The sequence below is a fragment of the Salmo salar genome, chromosome 07, assembly GCF_965601325.2.
Source record: "Salmo salar chromosome 07, fSalSal1, whole genome shotgun sequence".
NCBI lineage: Eukaryota > Metazoa > Chordata > Actinopteri > Salmoniformes > Salmonidae > Salmo > Salmo salar.
In genome coordinates, this window is record NC_138297.1 from 57,481,075 (window position 1) to 57,504,221 (window position 23,147).

The 23,147-nt window shown below is 44.1% G+C and overlaps 1 protein-coding gene across 1 annotated transcript in view; it reads right to left on the bottom strand.

The window, feature by feature from the left end:
• LOC106595617 (voltage-dependent calcium channel subunit alpha-2/delta-1) overlaps positions 1 to 23,147 on the bottom strand; it is a 185,869-nt gene that overhangs the window by 133,837 nt on the left and 28,885 nt on the right. The window contains exon 3 of the mRNA XM_045722235.2: positions 21,505 to 21,621. Coding sequence (XP_045578191.1) covers positions 21,505 to 21,621 — 117 coding nt within the window. The remainder of the gene's footprint in view (positions 1 to 21,504; positions 21,622 to 23,147) is intronic.

A 23,147-nucleotide genomic window follows, 5' to 3' on the forward strand; every position in this document is an offset into this window, starting at 1 on the left:
TGTCTTTTATAAAGCTAACAAGCTGAAATTAGAAGCACACTCTTAAAGGGAGTGCTCCTAATCTCAGTTTGTTACCTGTATAAAAGATACCTGTCCACAGAAGCAATCAATCAATCAGATTCCAAACTCTCCACCATGGCCAAGACCAAAGAGCTCTCCAAGGATGTCAGGGACAAGATTGTAGACCTACACAAGGCTGGAATGGGCTACAAGACCATTGCCAAGCAGCTTGGTGAGAAGGTGACAACAGTTGGTGCGATTATTCGCAAATGGAAGAAACACAAAAGAACTGTCAATCTCCCTCGGCCTGGGGCTCCATGCAAGATCTCACCTCGTGGAATTGCAATGATCATGAGAACGGTGAGGAATCAACCCAGAACTACACGGGAGGATCTTGTCAATGATCTCAAGGCAGCTGGGACCATAGTCACCAAGAAAACAATTGGTAACACACTACGCCGTGAAGGACTGAAAACCTGCAGCGCCCGCAAGGTCCCCCTGCTCAAGAAAGCACATATACATGCCCGACTAAAGTTTGCCAATGAACATCTGAATGATTCAGAGGACAACTGGGTGAAAGTGTTGTGGTCAGATGAGAGCAAAATGGAGCTCTTTGGCATCAACTCAACTCGCCGTGTTTGGAGGAGGAGGAATGCTGCCTATGACCCCAAGAACACCATCCCCACCGTCAAACATGGAGGTGGAAACATTATGCTTTGGGGGTGTTTTTCTGCTAAGGGGACAGGACAACTTCACCGCATCAAAGGTACGATGGACGGGGCCATGTACCGTCAAATCTTGGGTGAGAACCTCCTTCCCTCAGCCAGGGCATTGAAAATGGGTCATGGATGGGTATTCCAGCATGACAATGACCCAAAACACACGGCCAAGGCAACAAAAGAGTGGCTCAAGAAGAAGCACATTAAGGTCCTGGAGTGGCCTAGCCAGTCTCCAGACCTTAATCCCATAGAAAATCTGTGGAGGGAGCTGAAGGTTCGAGTTGCCAAAAGTCAGCCTCGAAACCCTAATGACTTGAAGATCTGCAAAGAGGAGTGGGACAAAATCCCTCCTGAGATGTGTGCAAACCTGGTGGCCAACTACAAGAAAAGTCTGACCTCTGTGATTGCCAACAAGGGTTTTGCCACCAAGTACTAAGTCATGTTTTGCAGAGGGGTCAAATACTTATTTCCCTCATTAAAATGCAAATCAATTTATAACATTTTTGACATGCGTTTTTCTGGATTTTTTTGTTGTTATTCTGTCTCTCACTCTTCAAATAAACCTACCATTAAAATGATAGACTGATCATTTATTTGTCAGTGGGCAAACGTACAAAATCAGCAGGGGATCAAATACTTTTTTCCCTCACTGTAGAATAGATTCTTCATTCACAACTGGTGATTACATAATTATCATTATCCTCTTTCCCTCCTCATCAACTCCCCCATTCTCCCCATCCTACTTTACTTCATTTATTTAATCTGCTGTTATATGTGTGAAATTAGTTACGATATAGTTTCGGTTCAGTTTTGAGGCAATTATCGGGGTGATTAGCAACTGGGCACGGCACATTCCAGTGTCGGGAGAAGGAGTGGAGCAGGCCCTACTGTCGGGAGAAGGAGATGCAATGGAGGACAACTGGTTATAACTCCAGTTCTGTTTGTGATGTTAAGATTCTAACAACGACAGTGTGCTTTATAGACTTATTTAGTCAAGGTCAGAGGGGGGCATGACATAAAAAATGGTAGTAATATCTATTTTTTATTAATGAACAGTCAAAATGGCTGTTTTAGCAGTTCTAGTGTTAAATTAGCTAGCCTAGCGACAACACTGTCTGGCTGATATTTAAATGAGCTAGCTAGATAGTGATTTTTTTTCGGCTTCTGTGTGGGTAGGGGAGGATTATCAATGGGTTGACTGGTTGTCAATGGGTTGACTGGTTGTCATTGGGTTGACTGGTTTTCAATGGATTGACTGGTTTTCAATACTCTCATGTTCATAATATCCCTCACAACTCACCTTTAAGTCATGAATGTTAGGATTTACACAACATGCTTAGCCTTATACTATGACATACTCCAGAAAGGTTCAGTATCAGTAAGCATCCTGCTAAACAGTTGTTGACATTTTGACAGTAATATAAACAAAATTGCTAAACAGTAATTTCACCATTTCACATAGACAGCACAGCTGTTGGGGCTGTCTGATCTGAACTGAATAGAAAGCAGAATGATAGAGAGAGAGAGACAGAACACGACAGCTGCGCTGACAAAGGGACCAGGTAGTGGTAAATAATCATGTGAGCTAGATAATGAGTCACTGCTGGGCTGACACACACACACACACACACACACACACACACACACACACACACACACACACACACACACACACACACACACACACACACACAGAAATACAGGCCTGAATCAAACTCTGATTCAACACTTTCAGGAACATTAAAATCATTCAATATTTACCATCTCCCAGAGAGGGAACTGATTTTCCCCCCACTTTAATTTGTTTGCACAATATTGCATCATACTCCATGGTGGGGACAAACAGAGATGGACGAGACATGGAGACTCATTCAAATTTAAATTAGGAAAATCGAGTGCCTAGACATTGCACATATTTTAATATATTTTAAATAGGCAGTCTGCCTTTATATTCTTGTTAACCCAGGCGAGACAGTGGATTGTGGAAAGTATTGAGTGCTTTACGGTCGAACATACTGTAAAAGCGCTAGCGTTTCCACCAATAGGGGAGGGTGTTATTAGAGACGGTCTCGGTCAATATGAGCCTAACCACCTGTGAGATGGGCTCGGTCAATACAAGCCTAACCATCTGTGACACATTTACCATATTCAATCTCTGTTTGACATGATGCAATAATAGCCTCCTCCATCTCTCTTTCTCTACATCCCCCTCTCTCTGTCTTTGCTCTCTTTCTCCCTACTTCTCTCAAATTAATTCAATTTAATTTCAATGGTGCTTTATACACATGTAAATAATGCTAAAACAGAAGGGTTTTTGTTTCGGTCTCTCTCGCTCTCCTCTCTTGTCAAAACACTTCTGTTATTCCGATGAAGGACCTGACACTAGTATGGTAGTTGCGTATAAACAGAGACAGTTGCATAGACATTTACATCCTAATTTGATAGCAGAGCAACATAAACATCTCTAAATAATGTTTGACAGGAAGACGATATCATAAAAATCCAATCTACAGTGTACTTTTAACCTCTTGACGTTACCCTAGGATAGGGGGCGCCACAGCGCATTTTGGAAAAAATTCATGCCCATTTTCAACGGCCTACCAATCAGACTCAGAAGCTAGGATATGCATATAATTAATACCTGTGGATAGAAAACACCCTAAAGTTTCTAAAACTGTTTGAATGGTGTCTGTGAGTATAACAGAACTCATATGGCAGTCAAAACCCCGAGACCGATTGAACCAGGAAGTGGAATTCTGAATTGTGGACTCAACTTCACGTCGTCGCCTATTATTAACACCGTGAGATATCGTTTATTGAGCACTTCCTATTGCTTCCACAAGATGTCGCCAGTCTTTACAAAGTGTTTTGAGCCTTCTACTGTCGAAACTCAGTGAATGAGACGCGTTGGAAATTGGTCACAGTGGGAGGGCCATCACCATTATGACGCCGGCGGCCCTGTCTACCCCCACCTTTGGAAACGTTTTGAAACACATTGAAATCGTCCCCCTCGAATCTTATTGGCTCTCTTGTTGAAACAGGCCCTGAAGATTTATGTTATACAACGTTTGACATGTTTGAACGAACCTAAATAAGAAAAAAATGCATTTTGTTGACAGAGTAGCCCCGCGCACGTCGGAACTTTTGGTGCAGCCTTCAGAACGCGCTAACAACAACAAGCTAATGGAACATAAAGGATTAACTTTTTCGACCGAAAATACATCTGTTGTGGACCTGGGATTCCTGGAAGTGCTTTCTGATGAAGACATCTAAAGGTAAGGGATTATTGACAATATTATACAACATTAGATGTGATATGCGAATGTTCCAAGATGGCGCCGAGCTGTATTTACTAGCTCATTTTCTGAGTATCGCATCCCCTTTTATCGCTAAGTGTGATTACCCAGTAAAGTTATTTTTAAATCTGGTATGACAGGTGCTTTCAAGAGATATTCATCTATAAATCTTAGAATGACAATATTACATTTTAAACATGTTTTCGAATAGTAATTCAGTAAATTGTAGCACTGTTTCATCGGATGCTTTTGACGGGAAAATAGTTTGTCAACGTCAGACGCCGATGTAAAATGCTGTTTTCATATATAAATATGAACTTTATTGAACAAAAGAATGCATGCATTGTGTAACATGATGTCCTAGGTGTGTCATCTGATGAAGTTTGTAAAAGGTTAGTGCTGCATTTAGCTGTTTTTTGGTTATTTGTGATGCATGTGTTGGTCGGAAAATGGCTATGTTGCTGCTTTTTACGATGGACTCCTCTAACATAATCTAATGATTTGCTTTTCCTGTAAAACCTTTTTGAAATCGGACGACGTGGGTCGATTCAGGAGAGGTGTATCTATAAAACGAAAATATATATATATATATATATATATATATATATTTTTTTTTTATTATTACATTTTGTTATGCTAATGGCGATATGATTTTTCGCTGGATTTTGATCCCACTGACGGGATGAGACGCTGAAGAGGTTTTAATCTATAGTTTTAGCCAATTAGGCTTGGGTGGTATCCAGGTTTTCATATCTTCATACCGTTCTTCTACCATCGCGGGATTTATGTTATTACTGACAAAGCACACAAGGGGGTGCTAGAAATGCAAAAAAACAACATTGGGCTTACCAGAATGCTAACAACATTAGCACAAGTAATAGCAAAATCACATAGATAAATGCTAGCAGAATGCTAACGAGTGAAAATGAACATAAACTAAATGCAAAGACAAGCAAATCCAGCTCATAAAGTTATACAAGCATAGCTAGTAGCTACCGAATATCCTTTTTTTTGAGTGTGGAGATTTACAAGCAAAACTGAATGAGAGAAATTGTGCAAATGAACAAAGTTGTGATGTATGCTTTCATGAAGGAAGAGCAGCATCTGTACACAGAGGGGAGAAGAACAGAGGAGAAACAAAATGCTAGTAGGAAGCACATGGAAAAAATGGCAGCTGTACAGATAACTCATCCAGAGCTCTTTGACTTCTCAAAGAGATATCTGATAGCAAACTGTTAGTAGTGAATTGGACACAAGAGTAACTTCATCACCTCATATGCACTGCACAACAGACACTGGACTGACCAGCTCCTGTTTTCTCCTGTTGTGCTGTTACAAACAAGAGACTGGCTCAACTGTTCTGGGGAACTACGGTAAGCTTTATAATTTAAAATAATGTGACAGGGGAAATGAAGAACGCAAAGTGCTTTATTTTTTTTTTAACTAGGCAAGTCAGTTAAGAGCAAATTCTTATTTCCAATGACAACCTACCGGGGAACAGTGGGTTACCTGCTTTGTTCAGGGGCAGAATGACAGATTTTTACCTTGTCAGCTCAGGGATTCAATCCAGCAAACGTTCGGTTTCTTGGCCAACGCTCTAACCACTAGGCTACCTGCCGCCCCAAGTACCCCAGTATACTGTATATACGGTATAAGCCTAACATGTAACATTAAGAAGCATTTCAAATTAAGAAACTGAGGCATTGCCGTGGCTACTACATTTCATCCAACCATCTGCTATTACCTCACGGGAAGGCCCCTACACGGCAAAATTAGGCCACGCCATTGGACTAAAGTCACCGCTAAATATGCATCCCAGTCGCCTGGAAAATAAGTATATAATGAGCAGGTAGGTGGCCATGTTGGCTCAAGGCATGGTGACCACATAGTGTTTACACCTGCCCTGGCTCGTCATGCAGGCATGGGGTGAGAGGGAGTGGAGCAGGGCAAGAGCCATTAGTGGATCTGGAGAGGAGCCATTTTGGCTCTGTGTGGCTCAGTGGGGTTGTGCCACCTGTCAACATGCCAAAGCCCAACATAAAGTAACTCCAGATGAAGGGTCCCTCAGGCCCCCAGCACTTTAACACACTAATATCTTACACTGAGCTACGTGGGCTCTGGCTTTTGCGTGTAAGTGTGTGTGTGTGTGCTAGCTAAGTAAGATTTAGATGAGAGATGGCGGAAGAGAGAGAGAGAAAGTAACAGAGGGAAGAGTGGAAGCAAGAGCGTGTGTGTATAATTCTGTGAGTGTCTGGCTAGAGTACAATTTGTCTGATCTCTCTGTCTCTCTCGGATCCATCCCATAATTGCACATTTTGAGCTGCCATAGTAACAGGATAACAGTATTCCTAATTTCCTTTGCCCAGCATGCATTTTAACCATGCTGTAAGATGGAATATATCATCCACGGTAGGCCACTTGCTAGCTAGCCAATATGAATTACACCCTCTGTTCAGATCAATCAGCAGGGTGCTTATTCAATGAGGAAGTTACTCTGAAGTGAACCAGTAATACTCTCCCAAATGCCATCAATATCATTTGCCCTGTTATAATAACCCTGATTTCACATTCTGCATACAAAATCAATCAGGGGATGAATAAATGCATTTTTCGGATGATTTGTGATACTAATGCAATTTATTAGAGCTTGGTCTGGGCTACAAATGCTCCTTGTTTTGATTAATTAAACACAAACACACACACCATATTGTGTGTGTGTGCGTGCATACGCTTAAGTGCGTACATCTATGCATAATGTCAAGACTGAGTGTGTAGCGTGTGATGAGGGTTAAACTCCAGTGTTTAATGACCCACAGTTTGTCACTTCCTCCTCCTATGATAGACCAGGCAGGAATAATGACTGAGTCCCAGACACTGAGTGACTCCATTGTAATTAACCAACACTAGATTACATTACAACGCCTCGTTTCATGGCTGTCTATTGTTACCATTCTCCTTAGCTTAGTCGATGGAGCCAGCGTGATTGTTCATATTTCAGAACTAGTGCTTGGAATGCCAAGACTTATTGTGATGAATGCCAAGATGGCCAAAACATCAAGGATTCTTTACTTCTAAATAAAGGATTTATTTTAACTTGTAGAGTGAAAGCTGCACCTGTATTTCCTTCCAGTGTAAAGACATCCACAAACACATTCAATGTTAAATAGGAAGTACTTAGATGGAAGTTTTTTGGTAGGTTGTTGCGGCATTGGATAGGTAGCTGGGGAAGCTAAGTATAGCACACTGGGAACCAACGCAGCATCTGTTTATGAAGCCGGCGTTGCTTAGCAAACGAGCGTCATGCCAACCGGCAATCCGGTAGCATTCATGGCGCCGAGCTCCATGGCAACGCCTGGGTTCCCATGTGGCAGCAACGGTAACAAGAGCTCAAAAACAATCAGCGTTGCCATCTCCACACTGTGTTAAACTTCACACTCCACCCTAGCCGCAAATAAGGCTTTTACAAGGACCTATGTTCCTTCCTGACACTGATGGACTAACTCATAATTAGGTAACATTTGTTTCTTAGTCCACCAACCTGGAGAGACAAACACTGCACACAGAGAGACAAATCAACTCAACAGACTGTGGCTCAACACAAACTGTGGCTTTGGATCTGGTGCGGAGCCCAAAGGCTTTTAGACATGGAGCCAAAGAGCTAATGTAATCCCACAGGCTAAAATCAACTCACACCCAATCAATATTCAAATGCAGGATGGCTACTCTGTCTTCATATTCTTTCTTTCTGCTCTTCCTCCTCTTTCGCTCTCTTTTGTTCCCTCCCTCTTAGGCTAATCTCTCTTGCTCTTTTGTCACTTTGTCTGGCACTCTCTTTCCCTCTCTCTCTCTATCCATTTACCCATCCATCGATTGCTCTCCTATATCTCTTTCTCTCCTTGTCTGAATTAAGGTGTGCACCACTCAGGGTCAATCTGGTCTGTCTGTCTGTTGTTCCCCTAAGTTGTTGCGCTTTTGTCAACAAGTATCCACCCACAGGTGGATTCAATGTTCCAGAAGATGATCCTTCAATGCATTGAGATGGAATAACCTTCTCTTGCTCCAGCTCTTTTTCTCTTCCTCTAACTTTTGAACATTCTGGAATATTTGGCATGTCCCAGAATGCTTTGCTCCATAGGACCCCATTTAGGTATCAAAGAAATAAAAGATAAGATATTGAATTTGATCTTTACTGCTATAGCCCATAGAAAGACATTGAATAACACATTCATAAATGGCAAAAAATAGTCAAAAAATAAATCATAAGGAATAAGGTTTTGAAGTGTCTGTCCTATATCAAGGAGATATAAGAAAGCTCAGGAAATATATATATATTCTCCTTATTTTTGTTGGCACAAAACTACCTCCATACCTCCATTAATTTGTATGAGTTACCTTTAGACGAGTCCCGTGACACTTGTGGTGAACACTATCTTGTTCGTGAGAGTCTCCCCTTTCTACAGTGGGGTCATATTAGTTTGTAGCCCAAAACGGTTTGGACGCTACAGACTAAAGTTGGCACATCAACGTTACTGACTTCAAAAGAGTCCTTTTCGGATGCTCCAGACGTTTTCGTGAGAAGACTGTTTTTCGGGATGGTCTAAAAACAGCTCTGTAGCTCTGTCACTTTGCACCGCTGATGAGGAAGGGCGACATAAGAGGATGTTGTGGATTGAGACGCAACCCATGCAAAAAACAGATATATCTCTAGCTTAAAATTAAACTGACAGATTTTTACAGGGATTTTTGTATTACATTACTTAGATTGTCAGGTCAATACAATCCCCCCAAGCTGAGTGTCAATGCATATTATCATCTAAAACAATGTAACATACTAGTTAGTATTGTCCATGGACGCTTGGCTGCAGAACATCAGCAGAACCACTATCTGGGATTGTGCACCCATGGTCATTGTAATAACTGGATTATTTCATAGATGGAAGTCTGGCAGTCTGGCACCTATGAACATAACATCACATCTCTACGCAGCTCTGACGGCTTGGACTATTCCTCTTGCAATGGTTGACTACAGGGCCAGTCTAAGAGTGGTGTAAAAAGGGGAATAAATAATGAATGAAGAGACAGAGAGAGAGACAGACAAAGGTGGCCAGGGTATCAAAGACAGCAGGCGTCTGGAGCGATAGCAGTCAAAGAGAGGTCAGATCTATCCAGTAGATACCCATGTAGAATACCACCCACCCACACCCACACGCGCACACACACACACACACACACACACACACACACACACACACACACACACACACACACACACACACACACACACACACACACACACACACACGCACACACACACGCAGTAAGCACCAAGCACCTTCAGTCAGTGATATTAACCAGGGACAGCCCTATAAAGCCCTGTAGTGAGAGTGTGTTATTGAGAATGTGTGGGCTCTTCCATTTGTGCTCCGGAGTAATGACAGAGGTAATCTGAGCATACTAAAGCGGGGGAGACTCTGAGTCATAGGAACAGAGAGAGAGACCAGAAAAAGAGAGGAGAGGAAGGGAGCGGAAGAGAAAGAGAGACCAGAGTTTCTCAGAAGCCTATTTATGAAGTGAAATATTTCCTTCTTTTCAACAATGAGTGTTTAGCATCCATTTGCCACTGCCCTGCAGTCACAAATCACGAAGAAACGCCACAGGATATGGAGAAAATATAAATAGAGAGAGACAGAGGAAGAAAAAGAAAGGGATGGCAAGGAGAGAGCAAGAAGAGAGTGATGGAAAGAAAGATATGAGGGCTAACATGCTGACCACACTGCTCGTATTACATGCGCAAGCATTGCAAAAAAATAAGTAGCCAAGCGCTAAAATAGAACTTGGCTCTATTTTTTACGCTTGACACGCTGCAAGTCCCAGCCTCTCCCATCTCCTCATTGGTTTTTAGGAGCCTATACCCATGTGGGTGATTGAAAGTTGAACTGAGGTCCAGTCCAGTTGGTGGTGGTAACGCACCTTAAAGTTGGTTGCCAACCGCCATATAAAGTCCAAAGAAGAAGAAGAAGTCTGAAGGGGGAGAGATTACTAGAAACTAACTCGGTTTACCCTTTTATTTGTGGATAAATTGTCGGAGGAGAGGACCTTGTGCATTTCAGGTAAAATAACAACCCAATGTTTACATCCCAGGACAAATTAGCTAGCAACAGCAAGCTAGCTAGCTAAATGGACATGAATGTTTCATGCATTTTGACCTGTCCCCAAATTAATATAGAGTTCGTTTTGATATTTCAACCTGCGCGTCCTGATCGCGTCTGGTGTGGATGTACAAAAACGTGGACGCACGCGCCTGCCCGGTCTAGTCAGCATGTGAGAAGAACTGACAAGGGGAAAGAGAAGAGCTGACAGGGGGAAAGAGAAGAGCTGACAGGGGGAAAGAGAAGAGCTGACAGGGGGAAAGAGAAGAGCTGACAGGGGGAAAGAGAAGAGCTGACAGGGGGAAAGAGAAGAGCTGACAGGGGGAAAGAGAAGAGCTGACAGGGGGAAAGAGAAGAGCTGACGAGGAAAGAGAAGAGCTGACAGGGGGAAAGAGAAGAGCTGACAGGGGGAAAGAGAAGAGCTGACAGGGGGAAAGAGAAGAGCTGACGGGGGGAAAGAAGAGCTGACGAGGAAAGAGAAGAGCTGACAGGGGGAAAGAGAAGAACTGACGGGGGAAAAGAGAAGAATTAGAAAGAGGGAAGTTGGAGAATATGAGAGAACAGAAAGAGAGGAGGGGGGAAGGATCGAGGGAAAGAAAGATCAGAGTGGAAACAGGGGGTTTGTGTATATGTGTGTGTCTACAACTTCTATTTGGGAGAGCTGCTTACAGAAGCACAAATCTAATGACACTAAGAAACATGGCCGACCCACTGACATAACAAAGAAGGTCTCAGAGAAATATAAACAACCTAAGTCAGTTTTGGGGGGGATTTGTTGAATATTGATTTAGGAGAACGTTTTACTGCTTTGATGACAGAATGATTTATGTCATTACATTAGACTAGAATAATGCCCAGGTAACATTCTCATAACGTTATTAGAATGTTCGTTTGGTCAATGACCAGACTCTTTGGGCACTTGGACTTTAGCTAAGGGCAAACCCTTAGTCCTAACTATAAGGGACAGTCTAGGAATGTAAGCTAACACAGAAGTCATTGGGTTTAAGAGCTAAGTTAAGAGCTAAGAGCTAAGTTAAGGGATCAGTGACTAGACACTGCAAATGTGTATGTAAGTTTGGATGCACTGCAAGCTCAAGGCAGAAAGAGATGAGAGACAAGAAGAAAGAGAGAAAGAGAGAGAGAAGACGTGTCTAGACTTGACAGTTCATGCAGCTTTAGTATTTTGATCATAGAGTTCTGATCATGGAATTCATGCATCTACAGTGAGGGAAAAAAGTATTTGATCCCCTGCTGATTTTGTACGTTTGCCCACTGACAAAGAAATGATCAGTCTATAATTTTAATGGTAGGTTTATTTGAACAGTGAGAGACAGAATAACAACAAAAAAATCCAGAAAAACGCATGTCAAAAATGTTATAAATTGATTTGCATTTTAATGAGGGAAATAAGTATTTGACCCCCTCTCAATCAGAAAGATTTCTGGCTCCCAGGTGTCTTTTATACAGCTAACAAGCTGAAATTAGAAGCACACTCTTAAAGGGAGTGCTCCTAATCTCAGTTTGTCACCTGTATAACAGACACCTGTCCACAGAAGCAATCAATCAATCAGATTCCAAACTCTCCACCATGGCCAAGACCAAAGAGCTTTCCAAGGATGTCAGGGACAAGATTGTAGACCTACACAAGGCTGGAATGGACTACAAGATCATCGGCAAGCAGCTTGGTGAGAAGGTGACAACAGTTGGTGCGATTATTCGCAAATGGAAGAAACACAAAATAACTGTTAATCTCCTGGGGCTCCATGCAAGATCTCACCTCGTGGAGTTGCAATGATCATAAGAACGGTGAGGAATCAGCCCAGAACTACACGGGAGGATCTTGTCAATGATCTCAAGGCAGCTGGGACCATAGTCACCAAGAAAACAATTGGTAACACACTACGCCGTGAAGGACTGAAAACCTGCAGCGCCCGCAAGGTCCCCCTGCTCAAGAAAGCACATATACATGCCCGACTGAAGTTTGCCAATGAACATCTGAATGATTCAGAGGACAACTGGGTGAAAGTGTTGTGGTCAGATGAGACCAAAATGGAGCTCTTTGGCATCAACTCAACTCGCCGTGTTTGGAGGAGGAGGAATGCTGCCTATGACCCCAAGAACACCATCCCCACCGTCAAACATGGAGGTGGAAACATTATGCTTTGGGGGTGTTTTTCTGCTAAGGGGACAGGACAACTTCACCGTATCAAAGGTACGATGGACGGGGCCATGTACTGTCAAATCTTGGGTGAGAACCTCCTTCCCTCAGCCAGGGCATTGAAAATTGGTCGTGGATGGGTATTTCAGCATGACAATGACCCAAAACACACGGCCAAGGCAACAAAGGAGTGGCTCAAGAAGAAGCACATTAAGGTCCCGGAATGGCCTAGCCAGTCTCCAGACCTTAATCCCATAGAAAATCTGTGGAGGGAGCTGAAGGTTCAAGTTGCCAAACATCAGCCTCGAAACCTTAATGACTTGGAGAAGATCTGCAAAGAGGAGTGGGACAAAATCCCTCCTGAGATATGTGCAAACCTGGTGGCCAACTACAAGAAACGTCTGACCTCTGTGATTGCCAACAAGGGTTTTGCCACCAAGTACTAAGTCATGTTTTGCAGAGGGGTCAAATACTTATTTCCCTCATTAAAATGCAAATAATTTTATAACATTTTTGACATGTGTTTCTCTGGATTTTTTTGTTGTTATTCTGTCTCTCACTGTTCAAATAAACCTACTATTAAAATTATAGACTGATCATTTATTTGTCAGTGGGCAAACGTACAAAATCAGCTGGGGATCAAATACTTTTTTCCCTCACTGTACTGTACACCTACATTTAAGGTGTACATTTAAGGTGTACACCTACATTTAAGGTGTACATTTAAGGTGTGCACCTAGATACATCTACCTTGTCCACAGTGTGTCCGGATTCCCTTTTCCAACGCTATATTGAAATGCCAGTATGCATTCTATGAACATTGAAATAGGCAAAATATGATAATAACACAACAACAACTGATGGCAGTAGCTAACTAACTGTAGCTAACTAGCCAGCTAAAGTCTGTAGCTAGCCAGCAAGCTTGCAAGCAACGCTAAAAGGATTGCAAACGGGTTAGCATTATTTTTCTAAATATTAGCTAGCTGGCTAGCATTTATTTGGCCAGTAAACACGTTACTCACACGGTAGGAATGTATTTCCACCAGGTGCCTATAGGTCCCAAAACACACGATTTCTGGAGACTTGTGGGATGAGTGCTGATGACATCGCCCACTGTATGTGCTTTTGGTGGCCTGATTGCGCCCAGACTGAGGAGAAAACCCGTACACAATGCATCCCTGACCACCTCCTGAAGTGGTCAGACAGATCGGAACACAATCCCACCACATAGCCACTTTAGTGCATCTAGACCCGTCTTTTCAATGCGATCTTCGTATTCTGACAGCAGAAGTCGCAAGTGTAGACTCGACCAGAGAGAGATAGAGACAGGGAAGAGGGGGATGCGGGAATGAGAAAAAGAAGGCCCTGCAATATGGGAAAAAATGTGGGCATGACAGAGAGCGAGAGAGAGAGAAAAAGTGAGGAGGAAGACAGAAAGAGGCAAAGAGCCATGAGGTGAGCCCTGCACACGTACAGCTGGTGCTCATGCCTTCAGGGTGCCTGCACAGTCACAGCGGCATCTGGCACACCATCAGATACCCTGCCAATGTCTGCCAAACAAGCAGGCCAGAAAGAGAGAGCTAGAGAGAGAGAGAGAGAGAGAGAGAGCGCGAAAAAGGAAAGAAGCGGAAACTGAAAAAGGGAGACAGCAGAGAAGGAGAGATAGAGAGGAAGTGAGAATATTCAGCCTCTCTCCACCATACCCTGTCCTCCTTATTATATAGCCCTAATTAAGGATCAGTGATCTCATCTCAGTCTCTCTCTGTGAGAGCAGGGGAAGCAGGGCATGTTTGTGTGTGTGTGCATCTAAAGGTGTCTAAAAGTGTCATAGTATGTACTTTTAAAAGTGTGAGTGTGTATGCGTGTGCATTTGGGTGTGCGTGTGTGTGTGTGTGTGTGTGTGTGTGTGTGTGTGTGTGTGTGTGTGTGTGTGTGTGTGTGTGTGTGTCTCTAAAACAGTTGTTCCATCTTCACTTCCCCCTTACTACAGGGAAGGAAACCCTGTCTATTGCCAACCTCTCCATCTTGACCATCCTCTGTATCACACCACAACAGACCCTGTTATCTCCACCATCCTCCCTACCTCTACCATCCTCTGTATCACACCACAACAGACTCTGTTATCTCCACCATCCTCCCTACCTCTACCATCCTCTGTATCACACCACAACAGACCCTGTTATCTCCACCATCCTCCCTACCTCTACCATCCTCTGTATCACACCACAACAGACCCTGTTATCTCCACCATCCTCCCTACCTCTACCATCCTCTGTATCACACCACAACAGACCCTGTTATCTCCACCATCCTCCCTACCTCTACCATCCTCTGTATCACACCACAACAGACCCTGTTATCTCCACCATCCTCCCTACCTCTACCATCCTCTGTATCACACCACAACAGACCCTGTTATCTCCACCATCCTCCCTACCTCTACCATCCTCTGTATCACACCACAACAGACCCTGTTATCTCCACCATCATCCCTACCTCTACCATCCTCTGTATCACACCAGAACAGACCCTGTTATCTCCACCATCCTCCCTACCTCTACCATCCTCTGTATCACACCACAACAGACCCTGTTATCTCCACCATCCCTCCCTACCTCTACCATCCTCTGCATCACATCACAACAGACCCTGTTATCTCCACCATCCTCCCTACCTCTACCATCCTCTGTATCACACCACAACAGACCCTGTTATCTCCACCATCCTCCCTACCTCTACCATCCTCTGTATCACACCACAACACTCTGTTATCTCCACCATCCTCCCTACCTCTACCATCCTCTGTATCACACCACAACAGACTCTGTTATCTCCACCATCCTCCCTACCTCTACCATCCTCTGTATCACACCACAGACTCTGTTATCTCCACCATCCTCCCTACCTCTACCATCCTCTGTATCACACCACAACAGACCCTGTTACCTCCACCATCCTCCCTACCTCTACCATCCTCTGTATCACACCACAACAGACCCTGTTATCTCCACCATCATCCCTACCTCTACCATCCTCTGTATCACACCACAACATACCCTGTTATCTCCACCATCCTCTATACCTCCACCATCCTCTCTACCTCCAACCTCCTGTCATCTCCACCATCCTCTCTACCTCCACCCCCCTCTCTACCTCCACCCTCCTGTCATCTCCACCATCCTCTCTACCTCCACCATCCTCTCTACCTCCATCCTCTCTACCTCCACCATCCTCTCTACCTCCACCCCCCTCTCTACCTCCACCCTCCTGTCATCTCCACTATCCTCTCTACCTCCACCCCCCTGTCATCTCCACCATCCACTCTGCCTCCACCATCATCTGTATCGCACCACAACAGACCCTGTTACCTTCACCATCCTCTCTACCTCCACCCCCTCTCTACCTCCACCCTCCTGTCATCTCCACCATCCTCTCTACCTCCACCATCCTCTCTACCTCCACCATCCTGTCATCTCCACCATCCTCTCTACCTCCACCATCCTCTCTACCTCCACCCTCCTGTCATCTCCATCATCCTCTCTACCTCCACCCCCCTCTCTACCTCCACCCTCCTGTCATCTCCACTATCCTCTCTACCTCCACCCCCCTGTCATCTCCACCATCCACTCTGCCTCCACCATCCTCTCTGTCTCCACCATCCTCTGTATCGCACCACAACAGACCCTGTTACCTTCACCATCCTCTCTACCTCCACCCCCTCTCTACCTCCACCCTCCTGCCATCTCTACCATCCTCTCTACCTCGACCATCCTCTGTATCGCACCACAACTGAACCTGTTATCTCCACCATCCTCTCTACCTCCACATCCTCTACCTCCACCATCCTCTGTATCACACCACAACAGACCCTGTTATCTCCACCATCCTCTCTACCTCCACCATCCTCCCTACCTCCACCATCCTCTGTATCACACCACAACTGAACCTGTTATCTCCACCATCCTCTCTACCTCCACCCCCCTCTCTACCTCCACCCTCATGCCATCTCCACCATCCTCTCTACCTCCACCATCCTCTGTATCGCACCACAACTGAATCTCTTATCTCCACCATCCTCTCTACCTCCACCATCCTCCCTACCTCCACCATCCTCTGTATCACACCACAACTGTATCTGTTATCTCCACCATCTTCTCTACCTCCACCATCCTCCCTACCTCCACCATCCTCTGTATCACACCACAACTGAACCTGTTATCTCCACCATCCTCTCTACCTCCACCATCCTCCCTACCTCCACCATCCTCTGCATCACACCACAACAGACCCTGTCATCTCCCCCATCCTCTCTACCTCCACCATCCTCTGTATCTCCACCATCCTCTCTATATCTCCACCATCTTCTCTATGACACCACAACAGAGCATGAGCATCAAGAGTTGCCACTGAATCAGACTGAAAGAACAGACAGGCATCACATCAACCGGCTCCAAACCCAAGATGGCTGCTTATTAAGTTAATGACAGCAGCCAACATTTTAATTGAATTGTGCCGGCTCGACAATCACATTCGCCCCTCGCGCCTAGCCACTAGAGATGGCTACCATAGTAACAAAAGGGAAATGGCTCTATCAGTTTCTCAGACATCTGGGAAAGGAACAGAATACATCGGGGGTGCAAAGATGTACAGAACAGGTTGATCTATAGGGCTAGTGGGTACCTAGTCAGTTGCACAACTGAATGCAATCAACTGAAATGTGTCTTCCACATTTAACCCAACCTCTCTGAATCAGGTGCCCGGGGAGAAGTTGTTGTGGGAGTTAACTGCCTTGCTCAAGGGCAGAATAGCAGATTTTTCCACCTTGCCGGCTCGGGGATGTGAACAAGCAACTTTGCGGTTACTGTCCCAACGCTCTAACTGTTAGGCTACCTGCAGCCTAGTGTGACAGAGAAGAAATATGCTACTGTGCATATCGGACTAAGAGGATAATTAAGTGGGGTCTTCCTTCAAGAAAGTTGCCGATAGAAATATAATGAGTAGAGATGACAATATTTCTGATTCTACATGGCAGAGTACAATGTCTGTTCTACATGATGCATTTCTATCTGAACACTCAAAAGTTGCACCTTTCTGTATAAGTTGATAAGTGATAAGAATAGAATCTACATTTTTCCCGAAATGTGGTTATCTGTTATCAGAGGACATTGTTTTAAATTAAATCAGTTGTACCTTGCCACATTGCACACTATTACATCTAATATGACTAGCTAGCATTGTTGCCATGGCAGCATTGCAAAACACGACCTCTCTAAAGAAACAAACCTAAATGTATTAGATGATACAGAATAACAGCTGAAATGAATTCACTTTCCGTTTCTTCTTGACAAGTAACACGGACATCCTGTTTTTTTTCCTATGTTCTGTGGTAGAGTGTGTAGCAGGCCATTGTGTTGCTGGAAGTCTTTGTTACTAGTCTTTCTGCTCTTGAATTGAAGCTTGAGAGAGCTAGCATGTTCATATAGGAGTATTTGAAGGTAGAGAAGGGAGAGAGACTGTTATAGTGAGAGAGCTAGAGAGAGAGAGAGAGAGCTAGAGAGAGAGAGAGAGGGCCCTAATAGGAGCCTGGTGTTGTGAGAGGAGAGTGGTCCTGGTTGAATAGTGTAATAGGAGCCTGGTGTTGTGAGAGGAGAGTGGTCCTGGTTGAATAGTGTAATAGGAGCCTGGTGTTGTGAGAGGAGAGTGGTCCTGGTTGAATAGTGTAATAGGAGCCTGGTGTTGTGAGAGGAGAGTGGTCCTGGTTGAATAGTGTAATAGGAGCCTGGTGTTGTGAGAGGAGAGTGGTCCTGGTTGAATAGTGTAATAGGAGCCTGGTGTTGTGAGAGGAGAGTGGTCCTGGTTGAATAGTGTAATAGGAGCCTGGTGTTGTGAGAGGAGAGTGGTCCTGGTTGAATAGTGTAATAGGGCCTGGTGTTGTGAGAGGAGAGTGGTCCTGGTTGAATAGTGTAATAGGGCCTGGTGTTGTGAGAGGAGAGTGGTCCTGGTTGAATAGTGTAATAGGAGCCTGGTGTTGTGAGAGGAGAGTGGTCCTGGTTGAATCGTGTAATAGGGCCTGGTGTTGTGAGAGGAGAGTGGTCCTGGTTGAATAGTGTAATAGGAGCCTGGTATTGTGAGAGGAGAGTGGTCCTGGTTGAATAGTGTAATAGGGCCTGGTGTTGTGAGAGGAGAGTGGTCCTGGTTGAATAGTGTAATAGGGCCTGGTGTTGTGAGAGGAGAGTGGTCCTGGTTGAATAGTGTAATAGGAGCCTGGTGTTGTGAGAGGAGAGTGGTCCTGGTTGAATAGTGTAATAGGGCCTGGTGTTGTGAGAGGAGAGTGGTCCTGGTTGAATAGTGTAATAGGGCCTGGTGTTGTGAGAGGAGACTGGTCCTGGTTGAATAGTGTAATAGGAACCTAGTTTATCTAGTTATCTAGTTTATTTAGTTCTATGTTGTTTTGGTTCTAGTTTCTTTTTTCTATGTTGGGATTTTTGTATGATCCCCAATTAGAGGCAGCTGGTCATCGTTGTCTCTAATTGGGGATCATATTTAAGTAGTTGTTTTTCCGACCTGTGTTTGTGGGAGATTATTTTGAGTTAGTGCATGTTGTACCTCTTCTGTCACGGTTTGTGTTTTGTTTGTAGTTTATTGTTTGTTTTGCAAAGTTTCACATTAAAATAAAAGATGTGGAACGAAACCCACGTTGCGCTTTGGTCTCCTTCCTACGACGAATGTGACACAGGTCTATCTCTCTCTCTATCTACAGTCTGGTCTATCTCTCTCTCTATCTACAGTCTGGTCTATCTCTCTCTCTCTCTATCTACAGTCTGGTCTATCTCTCTCTCTCTCTCTATCTACAGTCTGGTCTATCGCTCTCTCTCTCTATCTACAGTCTGGTCTATCTCTCTCTCTCTCTATCTACAGTCTGGTCTATCTCTCTCTCTCTCTCTATCTACAGTCTGGTCCATCTCTCTCTACAGTCAGGTCCATCTCTCTCTCTCTCTACAGTCAGGTCCATATCTCTCTCTATCTACAGTCTCTCTCTCTATCTACAGTCTGGTCTATCTCTCTCTCTATCTACAGTCTGGTCTCTCTCTCTATCTACAGTCTGGTCCATCTCTCTCTATCTACAGTCTGGTCCATCTCTCTCTACAGTCTGGTCCATCTCTCTCTCTCTATCTACAGTCTGGTCCATCTCTCTCTACAGTCAGGTCCATCTCTCTCTCTCTCTACAGTCAGGTCCATATCTCTCTCTATCTACAGTCTCTCTCTCTATCTACAGTCTGGTCTCTCTCTCTCTCTCTATCTACAGTCTGGTCTCTCTCTCTCTCTCTATCTACAGTCTGGTCCATCTCTCTCTCTCTATCTACAGTCTGGTCCATCTCTCTCTCTCTCTATCTACAGTCTGGTCCATCTCTCTCTCTCTATCTACAGTCTGGTCTATCTCTCTCTCTATCTACAGTCTGGTCTATCTCTCTCTCTATCTACAGTCTGGTCTCTCTCTCTCTATCTACAGTCTGGCCACTCTCTCTCTCTCTATCTACAGTCTGGTCCTCTCTCTCTCTCTCTCTACAGTCTGGTCTATCTCTCTCTCTACAGTCTGGTCTATCTCTCTCTCTACAGTCTGGTCTATCTCTCTCTCTACAGTCTGGTCTATCTCTCTCTCTACAGTCTGGTCTATCTCTCTCTCTACAGTCTGGTCTATCTCTCTCTCTACAGTCTGGTCTATCTCTCTCTCTACAGTCTGGTCTATCTCTCTCTCTACAGTCTGGTCTATCTCTCTCTCTACAGTCTGGTCTATCTCTCTCTCTACAGTCTGGTCTATCTCTCTCTCTACAGTCTGGTCTATCTCTCTCTCTACAGTCTGGTCTATCTCTCTCTCTACAGTCTGGTCTATCTCTCTCTCTACAGTCTGGTCTATCTCTCTCTCTACAGTCTGGTCTATCTCTCTCTCTACAGTCTGGTCTATCTCTCTATCTACAGTCAGGTCTATCTCTCTCTCTACAGTCAGGTCTATCTCTCTCTCTACAGTCAGGTCTATCTCTCTGTTGATCACTATAAGCAGATTCAGTTCCGCCTCATTACCCTGAGGGCCACAGGCAGGTCAGTCTGCTCATTAAGCCTCCATGTTAACACTCCACTGGCTGTTGTTCATTGCCCAACCTGCCCCTCGAAACTTGCCAGGAACATCATTATAAATAAGAATTTGTTCTTAACCGACTCACTTGCTTAAATAGAGGTTAAAAAAATGTAATCAGCTGCATGTGTTTATTAATAATGTCTTCTCGTCAAAGTACCTTCAGCCATCCCCCCTTTCTCTCCCTCCATCCCCCTCTCCTTTTCTCCAACCATCTCTCCCATCCTCCATCCCTCTCTTTCTCCATTCCTCTCTTCTTCTTCCACACATCAGTCTCCCCCTTCTCTCCCCTTCCCTCCCTCAATCCACACGTCCAGCGAAGAGTTAAACATTCAGAACTGAACAGCCTCTGTAACGCGTGCAGGTGAAACCTGACATGGTGTCAGAGCTCAGAACAAATGTTGCATTACATCTCTATCTATCTCCATCTATCTACCCAATTACCTAATCTATCAGCAGTGTGTGTGTGTGTGTGTGTGTGTGTGTCTAACAGTGTGTGTCAGCATTGTATTTTTATCACAATGATAAACAAAGGAAACAACTATCTCGTTAAAACCTGACTGCAATTATTGTGATGTAAGAAAAACAAAGGAGCTGATGACTGACAGGGTAATTAACACCCGCTACCACGGCAACCCACAGACTTAATTGGATTCTGGCCCAAGCCAGATCGATCCTGATTGATCGAGAGACACAATGCCTGGGGACTTTAATTGACTTTACTCAAGTGGTGGTAGGAGAAAGATATCTGGATGGGGATAGGTATTATACAGAGGGCATAAGGACACAGCGAGGACAACTTTGAGTCTGACATTGTCTAGTCATAAAGGAAAAGATGACAGTATGATATTTGTTAACCACAAATGGGATTTGACCCTCTTTCGCCCTAACCCTATCACTAACCTAATTCAACAACAAATAGCTTACATTCTTGGTCATCAATTCCGATATCATCAATTTGCCTTTTCTAACATGGTGTGTGTGTGTGTGTGTGTGTGTGTGTGTGTGTGTGTGTGTGTGTGTGTGTGAACTGATATGAACTGGTACTCACCTTGAGAGCACGAGAACGGTTGGCCAGGAGATTCTCGATGTTCCCCGCTGCATTAGCCACCAGCTGGCTGGCATCGTTGGACCCCACACTGAAGTACTTCCTGTGGCTCTGGAAGATCTGCACCAATCAGGAGACAGAGGGTCAAAGGTGACAGTGAAGCAATCAAGAGAGAGAATCAAGGGTCAAAGGTGACACTGGACCAACCAGGAGAGAGAGATACTTTGATAAAATATTGACATTGTGTATCTGAGAATTGTACCTATGAGGATAGTCACAAAAAATGTACTTGATTACCTTTATTTGCAGAGACAATGAACACAATAATCCAAATGTATGTAAATGTGTCAGATGTGTCAAATGTGTCAAATCATGACGTCACCGCTGTGTGTACAATGCCAGTGTAAATCAAGCAACATTATGCAACATTGGAGCACAATGGCAAACACCACTTACTGAATGAGGAATAAAACAATAAAACATCTGAAATGCCAAACAGCCAATTATTTAGCAGCCGGAGGGGCTTTCTAGGTCCGACATTAAAACCACAGGCCTGTAGTGTGTGAGTGTATGTGCATGTGCGTGTATGTGTCTAAGTCTGTGTATCGAAGTGTGTGTTTACTTAGCTAACCTCTGCGGGGCTGTGCTATGTGTTTCTGCTTGTCCATGAGTAATGATACTGATGGTTATTCTCCACATGCTCTTTCTGCTTACAAGCAAATACAATCCCCTCCCCTGTGTGGTAAACAAAGCAGCCATGCTGCCAGAGGTCTCAATGAAGGAAACCTACATGTATTCTATTGCAACAGGACAAAGGAATGGTACAGTTGACCATTGATATTGTACCACTCTCTATCTATATATAGGCTATAGGGTCCAGATTAGGTCATATAGTCTATCTATTTTCCCTCACCCCATGAGCATCAAATGATGCCTGCGACAGGCATGTTCTCTTTCTTTTAAATGTCTGTGATGGCAGCCCTGACAAGAGGCAGCCCTGATATGGTGTCTGTTATGGGTATTGTCCTGAGAATACTGTGTTGCTCAAGGGAAATCATGCCTGTGTGTTGTCCCTGGGACATGTGTGTGTGTCTGAAAAATGTAATCCAAAAGGAATCTGAAGTACATTGACAATTACTGTGATGATTATTGTGCATTTCATATATCTTAATTATTTTTTAAAAAAAATTCTAGTTATACATTGTTATTGATTATTGCATTGTTGGGCTATAGGTTTGCAAGAAATACATTTTCACTGTACTTGAGCATGTGACACTTAAACTAGACATAATTACAGCGGCTCCATATCAGGCCTGGCTAGGCAAGAGGAGGAGAGGTGTCATAGGGTTATAGCAATCAACACAAGGGATGTGTCCCAAAAGGCACCCTATTCCCCATATAGTGCACTACTTATGACCAGAGCCCCCTATATAGGGAATAGGGTGCCATTTGGGATGCAGACAGAGTAACAGCTCCTCCTAACTGTCCATATCATGTAAGCTTGTTAGGGAAGTGGATAGGGATGTGGTGTTTGGAGTTGACACTGATAGTCCTTGAGTGTGGACATTCCCCTAGCAGAATACTGTAAACAGATGTCCCACACATCACTAATGAGATGGCACTTTGTAAAGTCCAGATCTGTTGTG